At 42.4% G+C, this 15574-nt stretch overlaps 1 protein-coding gene across 2 annotated transcripts in view; it reads left to right on the top strand.

Moving 5' to 3' along the window:
• The window catches only part of LOC116043689 (teashirt homolog 2), a 124128-nt gene extending 109484 nt beyond the window's left edge, over nucleotides 1-14644 (top strand). For both annotated transcript variants that reach the window (XM_036008059.1, XM_031290552.2), the window contains one exon: nucleotides 11011-14644. In XM_036008059.1, the coding sequence (XP_035863952.1) occupies nucleotides 11334-14042 (2709 nt within the window). In that variant the 5' untranslated portion in view covers nucleotides 11011-11333 and the 3' untranslated portion in view covers nucleotides 14043-14644. The remainder of the gene's footprint in view (nucleotides 1-11010) is intronic.
• Nucleotides 14645-15574: the final 930 nt, after the last annotated feature.

Raw genomic sequence — 15574 nt, 5'->3', positions numbered from 1 at the left:
ATGCACACACACACACACACACACACACACACACACACACACGCACACTGGACAGAGCGGCCTTTTGCCTGACCAATATTATTGCCACAGCTTTTCAATGCTAGATGACCATTGTGTATTCATTTCCATTTTAGCTTGCCAAAATGTTCTTCTCACAGCAGGAGAGGGATGGAGAGAGAGAGAGGGAGCGACAGCTTTGTGTGTCTTTCAGTGTTTGTCGGTGAATATCCCCATACGCAGCGGGCTGACCGACTGCCCCGAGTCTCCCTGCATAGCCGTCAAACAGGACGGCACACCGAGCCCGCTGTATTGTCATCACTTGCCCTTTCTCACTTGGCCAGAGCAGAATGAACCACTGTATCCTACTCCAAAATACAAAGAATCACTTCATTATTTAGCAGTTTTACATTGTGCAGCAGAAGCCTCCTACAGAAGAAGCCCTTTTGAACCGGGTCGTAAAAAAAAAAGTTTGAATAATTCAAAACATTTATGTTTATGTAGTTTATTGAAACACATGCTTGCTACAGTATGTCATGAAAAAGGGTATTTGCATTAGTAGGGCAGTCGTCTCCATTTTGTTTGCCAGAGCAGTGAGAGGACAGACAACAGAGGCCCTGCTTAATCCCTTTGGAGAACTAGTGCATGAATTGATATATCCTCCTCTCTTTCCGCCTCTCTCCCCTCCTGCTAATGTCTTTCCTAGAACTTGAACAAACAGCCTGTGCGTGTAGGACACATAAGACAGATGTTTAGGATTACTTTCACCCCATTGCTCTATTGTGTGCACTTTAAGGGAGCTCAGCTGATGTGGAATGCCACTCATTCAGGCTCTGTGCTCCTACAGGGCACCTCCTGGTTATCAAAGTGCCATCTGCACTCAAGACAGAACGACGCCATTCTTTAAAAGCGGCATGTTTGGAAAAAATTATTCAATGGCATGTTTTTTTTTTTTTTTAAAGGGAGAACAAAAAAAACCAAATATTCCTCTCTTGGCACATTTTTTTAATGGTGTTTTATAGGTTCAAACTAGCATGGTAACCTCTGTTACTGAAGACTATTAGTGTTTAGCTTACGTGTGTACATAACCCAGCAATTCCTATTTATTTTTCCTTTAAAGAAATAAAGCTAGCCTCTTTCTCCCTGTCTCAGTTTGTGTGTGTGTGTGTGTGTGTGTGTGTGTGTGTGTGTGTGTGTGTGTGTTTACAGATGTAGAAACAAATGGGCCCGACCCACATTGATATTGTTGAGGGGTGACATTATCTTTTAGCAGAGCACTTATCTAATCTGGCTGCTGTGGGAAGCCGGAGGAAGTGGCTATGGGACAGGGGCCTTGGATACTGCATCTTTAATTACCAATGATATCGCAACAGAGAAGAGAGGGATGGAGGAGCGTAGCCGGCGGGTGGGGGGTGGGGGTGGAGGAAGGAAAAGAGGGGGGGAGTTGAGAGAGGGAGAAGACCCGTGTTCACTTTTTAATTAAGGCTCCGTAGTGTAACTCGTCAATGTACATTATTGGAAGAATGAACGTCAATGCCATTGCTTTTTCTCCCCCTCCTTTATCTCTGTCAATGATTCAAAGACATGATTTATGGTTCGTCTCCGTCTTTCAGGATCATCCATCAAGCGCTGGCTCTGCCGCAGCGCCACCCGTTGTAAATCATTCTGAAAGCCTGTCACTCATTTCCATTAACCGTTCCTCTGTCGCTCTGGTCTCCGCCTCCCTCAACCTCCTTTCCCCCCCATCCACCCCCATCCACCCCCCTCTCTCCTCCTCCTCGGTGCACAACCTACAGCCACGCAGGGTATCAGTTCCGTGCCGCTGCTTCGTCCGCCTACCTTCTTTTCAATAAATTAACCACTTTCTCCCATGCAATGAATAAAAAGGCTCTGCACTCGTCTTGCAGTCGGCACCTACTCCTCCTCCATTACAGCCCAACACCTTACAAATGTCACGTCGCTGACTCGTAGGCTAAATGAGGATATAGCACAGAGAACAATGTTTTTGTTCCACTGACTTTTTCCGATGGCAGTATTTGAACAGTTTTGAAATGTTTGCATTGTGCTATTAATGAACATATATCCCACACATGCAGGGCGCTGCGCCTGGATTTTATTATGTTTCAATTATTGTGGATCGACTTGTGCATAATTTCACCAAAAATTGGACGCTCAATAATAGCCCATGTGCCTAGGTGAGACTGTGTTCACATTGTTTCTTTTGTGCATTAATTCTGAGAAGCACTGAATTCAAGTTTAGCAGTTACTGGAAACAATATTATGCCTGTAATTATTCCATGTAGTAAAAGCACACTAGGTGGGCAGTGAAAAAAAAGGGCAGTGCTGCCTTTAAATGCTGTTGGTTTTCTGTAAATTCTACCGGTAGTTTAATTCAGACACTCGAACAATGACTGTAGTCTTTAACCAGTTTTTATAGAAACAGGTCTTATGAACAGAAATAATTGGCTCAATGGAGTGACTGTCAATCTCTTACAATGGTTGATGTGCCTGCTCTGGGGAGCCCAATTCACTGGCTTCTTTTTTCATTCTAATCAACATCTAGATATCAACACAGCGGAATACCCACAAACAGCAGAAAGCCTGTTTTGAGGGGAAACTTTCAACTATTGGGTGCCAACACATTTCACTATTTGGGCAGCCATTGTTCTCAGAACGGGCTGTCAAAGTGACAATGCGCACCAGGCAAATCCAGAAGTTAGCACTTTTCAGAAAACAGCGGGCCCTAATCATTTCACGGAGGACACTTGACAACAAATTTGCCATTAAAATGAATCTGAATAGGAGGGAGCAAGACTGTTTTGAAGCATTTCTGCCTCTCTTACTGGTGCTCGTCTTGTCCCACAGAGCTCTAGGTTTGGCGGCTTGCTTCTCTCTTTTTATGCTTGCCATGGAGCAGCCTTTGGTCCCACTGGAAACTGACAGTACCACGCTTCAGCTGCAAATTCACTCTGTAGCCTCATTGTATTTAATGAAGGGAAAAAGTGGCAATCTACTATTAATGAACTTGGAATGTAAAAGAATGCCTCCCTTTGCTGAAAACTGCATAAAACTGCTTGTACAAGGAAAGCATTGGCTGGAGCCCATCCAGAATCTAATGAAAGATCCATACAGGGACAGAGCGGGCGGGAAGAGTTGGTGAAATGCAGATTGTTTTAATAGAATACACACAGTCTCTTCCAGCTGTACTATCAGATTCATCAAGGCCTGACCTTGATGGAGGGCTGCTGTTGTTTGGGAGGGCCAGTGTTTAGGGTTCATGCAAAGTTTATGATGCAGGGACTGTATGTACTGTATATACGTCTACTGATCTCAGGGGAAGACTAAATGGAACAGTCTATGGAGCAAAGAGTGAAGGAGACTTGCTGCTGATACTTTGATATTTTATCATGAAATAACAAACAAGATCACAAGGGAATAAATGTAATATTAAAAACAATTAAATCCTGGATATTGCCCCTCAGATGCAAAATAAAACCCAATCACATGATGGAGCAAATGTTTACAAAGCGTCAGACAATGATTGAATTGGAATTGAAAAGCTCTTTATTTGGTCGGGCCAGTGGGCATGAAAAACAAACCGCACGTTAGGAGAGTGTAGGCCATCATACCTTTCACTCATTATCTCATAAAACTAGAACAAAGGCCTTATGTGTGCAAGGCAGTGGTCCTTTAAACGATAGCCCACTTTCCTCCGTGCTGCCACGCAAACATTCCTGACTGACATTCAATCAGGGAAATTTGAACCACAGCAAGATGGTCTTTTATTAGTACCGCCCTGTTTGCTCGACTGGTCAGCTCCAATATGCGAAGCGGTTTTGAGTGGCGTACTGTAAGATGATGGGTTCACTCTCTGATAAGGGTGAATGAGGGGTAAACTGCTATTCTGCAGAAAGGAACCATCAGACCTCATCATGTCGCTCCTGGAGAGCTGTGTCACAGGCTCTTCAGAAACCAAGTGACAGAGCGAGGCTGCTCCCCTCCTGCTAGTGGAAAACACACCGGAGCTGAAGCCGCCCTGCTTCTGCTCCGCCAACTGGAACTTTGTATCAGCCAGGGCAGAAAAGATCATCTATAATCTGACAAATATACACTGAGGCTTTTAAGCCTCTGCAGTTCTAATGTTATCCTACATGCTTACCTTTCCTTGTTAGCAGAAGAGGACAAATAGGAAACGGCTTTGTACAGTATATTTTTATCTGCTGACACACAACCGCACAATACAGCTGATTTAGCGGCCAGCGGTTTGTTCACCCAAATTACAAAAGAAGCAAACCCATATTTTCTCACTTATCTTTAGTGGCGTCTAGCCATGCAGATAGTTTGGGATTTTTTTGGCCCAGATTTTGAGAGATCAGTTGTCAGTAGAGTGGAATTTAGTTTGGAGCTCACAGATTTTCAGTATTATTAAAAGTATTCAGACTATTTACTTAAGTAAAAGTAGTACAATGTAAGTACAATTGAAGTAAAAAAACCTGATATAGGTATCAAAAGTAAATTAATATTATTGCTGCATTAACATGTTAGCCATACTTCAATGTAGTTTCTTGAGGTGGAGCTAATTTTAACTCCGTCATATACTTCTGGGTAGTTTAATCTATAACAATGCATCATATTTTATAAAATGATCATGTTTCACATGTAATTGTAACTTCAAATAAATGTGGATTTAAACATGCTGTAGGTAGGATTGTGAAGATCCAGAAATTTGAACATTTAACAACTTCTCAGTCCCTCCCCCCTTTCCACTAAAGCCCAAAACCCCCCCCCCCGGCCCTGATTGGTGCATCTGAACAGGGAGCTGTGGATCTTTGCAAATCTCACTACAGGCTGTAGGTGGTGCCAGAGGAGCCAGAATTCTTTTTTTAAACTTACCTGCTTCATGTAGATCTACTGGAACATAGGGTCAGTTTCAGCAAATATGACAGAAAGTTAGTTTTATAAGTCTTACCTACTGCACCTTTAAAAGTACAATATTTGTCCTCTAAAAAGTAGTGGAGTTAAAATGTAGTATGAAATGGATACTCAAGTAAAGTAAAACTACTTCCAAATTGCACTTAGCTACGCTAAGCTATGCTTAGTTATTTTCCACCTTTGCAGATTTGAAAAGAGACTCAAAACCAGGACAAATAAAACCAAAGGTATCTGCATGTCTATATAAACACACCCTGGTCACTTTATTAGGTACAGCTTTACAATGTAATGCAATGTCAATCCAACAGGTCTGACACAAATTCTACATTCATGACGATGATAACGTTCAGCTATTCTCAAAACTTTCAGAGAAGTGTCAATTCAGTTAAATGTTTATTGTTGAGCTTGTGGTAAGTGATGGTGAGCTGTTGTATTGGATTGCATTAGATTGTACAGGTGTACCTAATAAAAGTGTGTACGTCCTTTGTACTTTGGGTGAACCAACTCTTTAACAAATGTCCTACTTAAGACTGGTTCTATCCATGTATGTAATGATATCTAGTACACAGATAGCAAGGATGCACCTGTCGTTGTGTTGGTGGTCTGGTAAAGGTCTTCGAGACAGACTGGGAATGTCGTGTGTATAATTGTCTCCGCCGGTGCTGATAGAGGACCCTTTGGTGCGATGCAACACCAGGCACGCTGCATGTGATGCGGAGGCTGTGGCACGTTCAAAGTGATGACTTAGGTGCTGGAGTGCAGATTGCAATGCTCTCCCAGCGCTCACTTCAAATTAGGCAGCGGGCCGACTGATGCGTCTCGGAGCAGAAGCTTCTAGTAGGCATCAAAAGGAGCCGCATCGCTCGGTGACATCACGGAGGGAAGGGGTTCCTGGAGCTTCAGGCAGGGCAATCTGATGTGGCTCAGTAAATATCACGATTAGCGTCCATGCATAGACAGACTTTTAGAAATTCCCATATTTGTATCATTGCATAAAAATACCCCAATAGCTCAAACTAAACATGCTCAAAGGCCTTTGGATATATATTTTTGTGTGTTTATCAGTGTGTCTGTTGTGCATTCCAAAGTTCTCTGTGTTTTTAGTTAACAGAATGTTGGTTGTGAAAACATTTTTTGATTAATTGCCATAATTATTGTGATCATTTTTGCCCAAATGAACAGCCAGATGGCAGGATATGGTGTCATATTTGCGATCCTATCATTAATCTGGCTCCAGGTCCATCTGAGCACATTGTGCCGATTGCTGTGTTCACAATCTGTCCTCAAGTTGTCCGTGTCTTTTTTGAGCTGCAAGCTTTTATTTGATTATATTAGACTATAAAATATTAAAGTTGAGGGTGTATGAAAGCAAGGCATTTATCTGCATGAATAGCTTGTGTTTAGTGAAGTACGTAATGCACTTTAAGTAACATCTCCTTCATGCATACAAAAATTAACATGAGTGTTTCCGTCTCATGGTTTTGTAGTGAAAGCCTCAGAAAGATCTGACAAAACCACTTTGTTCGTGGCTGCTTTTAAACCCACTTTGCATTATCTAACCTATGGATTGTCCTTTGTACCACAGTGTGTACCACAATACTGTTAATAACCATCTAATGGCATAGAGTCAGTTAAAGCGTGGCTGCAGAGTTTTGAAGTCTGTTTAGGACGTCATTTAGAAGTGTCGAAAATGGAATGATGGGCCAGGTGGGAACTAATGACGCAATCCTATTTTAAAGCAAGTCAAAAAACTATTTAATTCTGTGATATCAATTAACCTCCAGACAAAGTTTGTCAAAGGGAGCAGTCTGAATGGGATTGTTCTCTCTTTACTCTGCAGTGTCCTTGGGCTCGGGGAAACTGTTTCCTGACAGGGAACAGTGAAGAGAGGTGTTTACAGATCTTTACAGATGGCTCCGGGGCTCAGAATTAGCTCTTCGCCGTTTCTCATGTGATTCAGTTCAGGCTTAACTTCAGATGTGTCATCAAGACTATCACCCGGATGTCTAACAATATATCTGTTTGATCTTGACGTGCGTTGTCAGATATCACTGTCAAATATTAAACCTTGTGACACGTGTGTCTCATTCTAATGATAGCTCACTGAAAGACAATCACAAACCATGGTGGCTTTTAGAAACGCACGCCATCGTGTTTCCAACATCGCAAAAAGCTTCACAACTTTGGAATTCTGTTTTGTACACCGAGTACTTTCTGACTGATATCACAGACCTATTTATAACAAAGGATGAGCACGGTGACTAAGTGCTTTTTTAAATGTACAGACACAATTAATTGGGCACATTGCTTCCATGATGTGAGTGAAAACAGGGAGGAGAAACAGATGATAGTTACTGAGACAGCCTGATCCTGACCTGCTTTGTTAGCGTGTTTCTCTGCCTATCCAGCAGGCCTGCCTTTTTTTTTTTCTTTTTTTTTTTTTTTCTTTACATGGCATAAATCCGGGAGATGAAAATGTCATGGAGCAGGTTCATTTTGCAAAGAGGTTTTGATTGCCATGCGCGTGTAATTGATTGTTCCAAGGACAGGGGGAAATCTAGAAATGTCATAACAGTCCTGCTTAGGTCGGTCCCACCACAAGGCAATCAATGAGAAGTAAAAAGAGGTATTGATTTGCGAGCAGCAAAAACTGTAGCTTGAGACAACCGGAGAGCGCTGGGGAAAGTGGCACAGACATGCAGACCTGTCACTGGCACCTATGAATTACCCAATCTTCTCTGAAGATAGTGTTACCTCGGATACTCTCAAAGTCCTGCGCTGGGTATTGCAGCTGTCCATTAGCTAAGCTCCTCAGGCTGCTAACTCTCTCCGGCTTGTCAGATTAATGGAGGAAATGTTGACCTTCCAGGGGATAAATGTTGATGTTCTCAAATTTACAAAAGTTTCTACTGGCATGTTAACACTGGAAACAGAATGCCCTTTTACAGCTGGCACACACACATTTCTAAAATGATTGACACATTTTGAATAGACTCACTTACTGTACACAAGGGAGAGGGGATTGTACTCTATGAAGATACTAACGCTTAAAGCTAAGTTGTAAATATATTGTCATGTAAGCCTTTAGCAGCAATCCAGTTGGACAGCAGGCTGCTGTGAATGTTGCAGTAAATGTAATCTGTTTCTTATACAGCTAGCTGGTTTCTCTAGATGTGAGGGAAACAGCATTTGGCTGCTTCTGTAAACCCAGGCCTTGCTATGCCAAGAGTCTTCTCTAACGGATGAAGGTTATAAACACTTCAACTGCCTGATTTATGATGGACACCTCAGGTTTTTTGACCTTTGCATATCTCTGTCTGAAGATATAAATTTGTAGTGACACAGATTGGAGGCTTTACAGCAGTTTATGACATGCTAAATCTCAGGCCAGGCATGCCAACCTCTTGTTTTGTAAGGCTAGTTAGGCAGGGAGTTGCCTTGCCTGGACTCCCAGACAACATTTCCAAAGCAGGCATGTCCTATGTTTTTGTTATGGGTTTGTTGTAAAAGTTGTGAAAAAATGTGCTTGACAATAAGCAGTTGCTGCTCTCAGTCTTGGTTTGCACGGTGACGCACCACTTATACTTTGAACAATGATGTTTGATGAGGCGTATCTGCAGTTTATTCTGTATTCTTTGACAGACTTGTTTCTTGTATAATTTAATGACCTTTTCAGGGTGTTGTCTGTTGTTGTGGCATTGTCCTTGAATCTGATCATGTATGGAAGGGTAATGCAGCTTGGCATGGCAGCAGTACTTTGGTAGACCAAGAGCTGGCAAAGCACGGTTACAAATGGTGTGAGAAGCAGAGTTAGACATGCGGCTATCTTGGAGTGATCCCTGCCAGAAGGTTAATTGGTGTCTCTGGATGTCTGCTACTTAGGGCATCTGATAGAAAGGCGTAGAACAGCAGGAAGGGCAGCTGTTAATCTCTGTCAGTTCCATCCTCAAATACCACGATAAGGCACAAACATTAAAATTGATATAAGTGGTTATTTCCAGGAAACGGTACGTAGTCTTTGTGAAATACATGTATCTTACACAGAGGGTAGGTGAAACTGAACTGCATGTATTGGTGAATTCTAAGCTACATAAAATATGCAGGAAATAGCCTTCACATGGTGGTGTGTACTAGGAATGAGCCATTTCTATTTAACCATCACTGGGCTGGAAAAATGCTCATCTCTCCACTTTGGTGCGCGTTCTTCCCAGTCCTTCAGTTTTAGTGACGACTTTAAAGAGAGAGGACATCAACTTGGAGCTTGTCATAGCCAGTGGTGTTCTCCTTCACTGTGAATGCTATATATAAAACCATAAATAAAACATACCTCTGTGCTCTTGACAACTCTCTCCCTTAGCATCAAGGGTGTTTTGGAGGCCATCACCGATCTCGGTTGGCAAATCAAAACGTCTCTCTTGCGGTGGATCAAGGTCATAGCACATTGGGGCACTTGTGGTGTGTGTGTGTGTGTGTGTGTGTGTGTGTGTGTGTGTGTGTGTGTGTGTGTGTGTGTGTGTGTGTGTGTGTGTGTGTGTGTGTAGGCTCTTGTTCACGAGGCCCCATTCTCTATGTTTGTTTTGAAAGTCCGAATCCCATCTCCATCCATTAGCTGGCAGGCAATTCCCCTCCAGGGTTTCTCTTGAGGCACTTGTGAAATATTGATAAATATAAAAAAAAAAAAGAATATTATTTTCAGAAGGCAAAAAAGGGAAGACATTCTATGGGCCGCCCAGTGTGGGACTCCTGAGTGCTCAGCTTCAGCCATCCCCCTTGTGGAGTGCCCTCTATTCAGAAGAGAAATATTAACCACATGAAATGCATAAGTGCCTGGACAGGGCTGTTATGTCCTATTCATATTTAACTCAGAGCACATCTGCCACGTCTCTCCGAAAATGCACATTTTCCAGCATGACTGAGAGGTGGAAAATATCTTGGATATGAGACAACATCGACAAACTGCATTTATTGCAGGATGTCTTCAAAAGATATGCAAGCATTGATTGTGATATTGTTGTGTGGGTTGCCGGGTGTTTAGATTGTGAATAATCTGGAATAGTTATTGTCAGAAAGGACACTTTAATCTTCCGTGGCCGTTGTTCATATTATGTCGAGCAGACCCTGCAGCCACGTGAAAAGCCCTCTATGCTGAGTCAGAGTTTCCACTAATTGGATGATGGGAAATGTGTCAATTAGAAATACTGTTGTTTAATTATCTGTTAATTGAAGCAATAATGTTTGTGCTCTATGAGTTGGGAGAATGAACAGGTGAATAATGAAAGAAGTAATTGCTGTTTATGAGACTGTCAGCGAAAATATAATGACGTGACAGATTGGCAGTCATTTTTAGATTTTTTTTTTTTTTTTTCTTCTAATTGTCTAGTTTTAACATGATAATTGAATCAGCTTTTCCAGCAGCATGATCAACATCTTCATCAGCATTCACATTTGCAACATATTTTGATTTTGTTAAATGGCTACTTGTCTTCTGAAGTTCTGTTTTCTCATCTTTTTTTCAGACGAGCCTTTTTAATTTATTGATAGAGCAATGCGGGACATTAAAATATCTGAGTTTGTGTTAAGACATTCTTTACACATGGCTTCAGGGAAGTTGAGATGTTTTCCAGAACAGAAGGCTTACATTTTCATTGCAGTTTTGAGGCGTTCATAATCACTACGGAATAGGTCATTTACTATAACACTTAGCAGGCCCCAGACGAATCAATTTCCTTTTGTCACTCAGTGGCCAATGATTGTAGTAAACATCTCAACTTGAGGCCAGAAAAACCTTGGACACAGCACTAAGTCAATGGCCTGTCGTGAATCACATGGTGCTGTTAGACCAGCAGCAGTCTGTTAGTAAAGACATTATGTCCAGCTATACTCTCCAACCTCCCAAGGCACAAAGCAGCCGCCATTGTGTTGTCTTAAATGGCTTCTGTGACTTCTCACAAAAAAATTCTATACTTGATGCCGCATGTGGATTTTTTTCTAAATATTGTACCTTGGAAATGAAATTTCATTAAACTACTGTCATACAGCGTGTGCCAATGTCATTAATCTCCATGTCTCTTTCTTTTCTAGTGTATGAAGACGGTGTTCTTCAGGACTCCATCCCCGAGGAAGACGCTGAGAACGACACTCAGACTGAAGAGGAATGCTCGGAGAAGACCAGCCCCAAAGTGTCCGAGGACCGAGAGCTAGACAACAAGAGCACCAACACTTACAGCAACCAGAACTCTCCCATTAGTGTCCTTTCCAATCAAGAGGCCGAGTTGGAGTCACGCCTTAGCGACGCCAGTGACAGACTCTCAGACTTCAAAACCTCCTCGCCACCTGAGAGCAAGAGGGATGACGAAAGCCCCAGCTCCAAACATAAAGAGGAGACGGGCGGCAGCTTGGAGAAGATGAGGGCAGCCTATGCAAACTTTCTTTCTGATTCCTACTGGACGGGAATAGGGATGGACTTGAAAATTGGCAAAAACACCAGCAAAGCCAACTGTGACAGTACCAACGGAAGCACCAAGAGTGAGTTTGACTGGCACCAGGATGCGCTCTCAAAGACTTTTCAGCAGTCCCACTCCCCAAAGCCTGCATCCAAACCTAACCTCTTTAGTTCTGTCCACCTGTTCAGGCAAACCACCAAACCCTGTGGCTCAGTGTTCACCGGAGCCAGCCGATTTCGCTGTAAGGATTGTAGCGCCGCTTATGACACTCTTGTGGAGCTGACCGTCCACATGAACAAGAGTGGACACTACCAGGACAACAACCACAGCAAACAGAGTAATTCCTCTGCTTCTTCCTCTAAATCTAGGAAACGGAATTTCCAAGATATGGAAGGAAAAGAGGATGCACAAAAAGTTTTGAAGTGCATGTTCTGCGGCCACTCTTTTGACTCGCTCCAGGATTTGAGCGTCCATATGATTAAAACCAAGCATTACCAAAAGGTGCCTTTAAAAGAGCCAATCCCAGTCATCACACCCAAATTGTTGCCACCAACAAAGAAACGGGCCTTTGAAACGGTGAGACCTTGCTCCCCTGACTCTACGACTGGTATATCTGGCTACACTGAGGCACAAAGGGCCGCCGCCATTTCAAATGCTAACAATAATCGCTACGGCTATCAGAACGGAGCGAGTTACACTTGGCAGTTTGAGACGTGCAAGTCTCAGATTCTTAAATGCATGGAGTGTGGAAGCTCCCATGACACCCTTCAGCAACTCACCACACATATGATGGTTACCGGACACTTCATCAAAGTCACAAACTCAGCCTCTAAAAAGGGTAAACAGTTAGCACTTGATCCCCTGGCCATAGAAAAGATCCAGGGTTTAGCTGAGCCTGCTGCCAGCGACACTGAGGGAGAAAAGGTTTCTCCAAAAAATCCTTCCCCCGGGAGCAGTGACAAGGATAGCCAGGGGGAAGGTACATCAGACAAAATGGAAGAAACTGAAGCTAAGGATGACAAGCAAGAGAGTGAGGATCAAAAGGCAGGCAATGGGACTTTTAAGTACCCTTATCTCCGTGAGGAGGATCTTGAACAGGACTCAGGAGGAGGAGGGGACATTCTTAAATCTTTAGCCAACACAGTGGCCTCTGCCATCAATAAAGCTCAAACAGGGACACCAAGCTGGAGTGCCTATCCGAGCATTCACGCTGCCTATCAGCTCTCCGGCATCATCAAAAGCGCCCCTCTCTCTGCATCTCCTCCTACTCAGCTAAAGCAGACATTTAACCACAAGCTGAGACCGATTGCCCCAAAGGGGAAGTTATACCACGGTGCTGTGGGAGTTGAGGATCCCCAGGGACAGCATCAAAACGTGGACATCAAAAAAGAAAAGGTTGGCATTAGCGATGGTAAAGAAAGTCAGAATATTAAGTTTGATCTGTTGGAGAATGATGACAGCGATTGTCAGGACGATTCCTCTTCCTCTTCAAAGCTTGATGCAGACTGTATGAATGAAGGGAGTGAGGCGATCAAAGGGAAGTTGAGCCCAGATTTCTCTGACAGAGGAAAGACACCGAGCCCCTCTGCCAGCAATGGACGCGGCACTGCTTCAGAGCCTCTCGGTGACACTCCAACTCTACTTGGCATAAACCCTCTTAGTGCACTGCAGTCAGTTCTAAACAATCATCTGGGCAAGGCAAATAAGCCCAATAACTCAAGAGTAGATAAACTATCGGCTCACACCCAGTCTATTTTTGCTGACATTAACCGTAGCAACGAGAAACCAGCTTTAATGCTTGGAAATGCCATAAGAAAAAGGCCTGATAACCCCTTTCTCTTTGTGAATGATGACCAACCAATAGACCTGACGAAATCTAAACACAGCAAGCAAAGTTCCTCTCTACTCCAGCCCTCCACCCCGATGCCACAGAAATACGCTCTGTCTGACATCGCAGATATGGTGAAAGTTCTTCCAAAAGCCACAACGCCGAAGCCCTCCATGCCATCAAGGATCCCGACGATGAAACTGGAATCGGATGTCAGGCGCTTTGAGGACGTGTCTGCCGAGGTGTACTCAGTCCACAAGCGTAAAGGTAGACAGTCAAACTGGAATCCTCGCCATCTTCTCATCCTGCAAGCTCAGTTTGCCTCCAGCCTCTTCCAGACCTCTGAGGGCAAATACTTACTCTCAGACCTCGGCCCTCAGGAACGGATGCACATCTCCAAGTTCACCGGATTGTCCATGACCACCATAAGCCATTGGTTAGCAAACGTAAAATACCAACTGCGGAAAACCGGAGGGACCAAATTTCTGAAGAGCATGGACACCGGGCACCCGATCTTCTACTGCAATGACTGTGCTTCCCAGTTTAGGTCACCGGCCTCATTCATTTCCCATCTGGAATCCCATCTCGGGTTCCAAATCAAAGACATGTGCAAAATGCCAGTAGAGCATCAGACGAAGGTAGAGGAGCCAGAACTGTCGAAGGCCCTCGGTGTCAGAGCCACAGAGGCTCTAGTCACGGACGAGGACATTGACTCAAAGTTCAAATGTAAGCTCTGCTGTCGGACATTTGCCAGCAATCACGCAGTCAAACTCCATTTGAGTAAAACTCACAGCAAATCCCCCGACAACCATTCACAATATGTGGAGATGGACAAGGAGTAGTTTTTCATATTATTGTCACTTTTTTTTTTTTTTCCTTTTCTTCCTTTTTTATTTGAATACACAGGTCAGATATTTCAACCATTTTTTTTTTTTTCCAATTCGCTTTGTGTAGTGTGCATCATTATGACGTTTTAAAAACATTTCATGGACAGCAAAGACACACTGGTTAGAAATTGTATAAGGAAACACTAAGAGATACTTTTGCACCCTGCTCAAATGCATCACCAGTAATGAAATGTATTACTGCTTGAAGAAACATAATTGCTGATGTTTGCATGCAATAGCCCTGGCTATGACTACTATTTATTTGTATGATATGTCAAGTTTCAATTGTATTTCAAAGACAAAATAATGGACTCATTGTACTTTACAACTTCTGTGATACGAGTACACCTGCAGAAATGCGCAGCTGTTAAAACAACCTGTACAGTGTATTGCTATGTAAAGATGTTTTGTGTTGCAATGATAGAAGAGGAAAAAAAAAAAGCACTTTAATAAATGTTTAATCACCAGTTTAGACTCAGATTCTGTACATGATTCAAAAATAATTAGACGGAAGAAGAAAAAAAAAAAAAGGATATTTCACATGTAAATATGTTTTAGAAGAAAAACACAACGAGGATAACAGCTGACAACATCTGATAGCAAGACAGATGATACCTGTGATACCTGCACCTTTTTTTACTTATTCAAATAAAGAGTTAACATTTGATAACAGCTTGTTTACCTTTTTTTTATCTCTCTTCAATTGTTTGCTTATGAAGATAGCAGCTTATATATATATATATATATATATATATATATTTTTTTTTTTTTAAATGATTCAAACATCAAGATTTTCTGCTTATCACTGAGATCACTTTTGCACATGTTGACCAACTGATTAAATAATGGACAATAAATATATATATGATACCAACTAATTCTACTTGATATGACATTTTCTAGGTGTGCAACCTTCAGAAACATTTTATTGAATTATAAGGTACTTTTTTGATTAGAACTAGGTCATTTGGTAGTAATTATGGAAAACAGAAAATACTTCCAATTAAAAATATTACAATTAATTTCTAGTGAAATCCAAAGTGGCTTTTAAGTCAGTTCTTTCAGGTCAGCTGAACATGCACACATGTGAAATTTGTCTACAGGCAAACATATATGGAGCATACAATTAGCAATCATAAATTAATAATGAATTAATGTTTTACTTTGGTGTAAATTGAGCCTTTCTTTCACGAAAAAATCTGATTTTTTTTCTATTATAAATTCCAAATGATGGAGATCTTCCCAGCAAACTTCTAAGGAAATGGGCGCCCGGATAGCTCAGTTGGTAGAGCAGGCGCCCATATATAGAGGTTTGCTCCTCGACGCAGCGGGCCCGGGTTCGACTCCGACCTGCGGCCCTTTGCAGCATGTCATTCCCCCCTCTCTCTCCCCCCCCCCCATTCATTTCTTCAGCTGTCCTGTCACATACAGGAATACCCAAAAATAATCTTAAAAAATTAACAAAAAAAACAAATGACAGACCCATG

Source organism: Sander lucioperca, chromosome 12 (genome assembly GCF_008315115.2).
Source record: "Sander lucioperca isolate FBNREF2018 chromosome 12, SLUC_FBN_1.2, whole genome shotgun sequence".
In the NCBI taxonomy this organism is placed as follows: domain Eukaryota; kingdom Metazoa; phylum Chordata; class Actinopteri; order Perciformes; family Percidae; genus Sander; species Sander lucioperca.
This window is presented reverse-complemented; position numbering and strand designations above follow the sequence as displayed.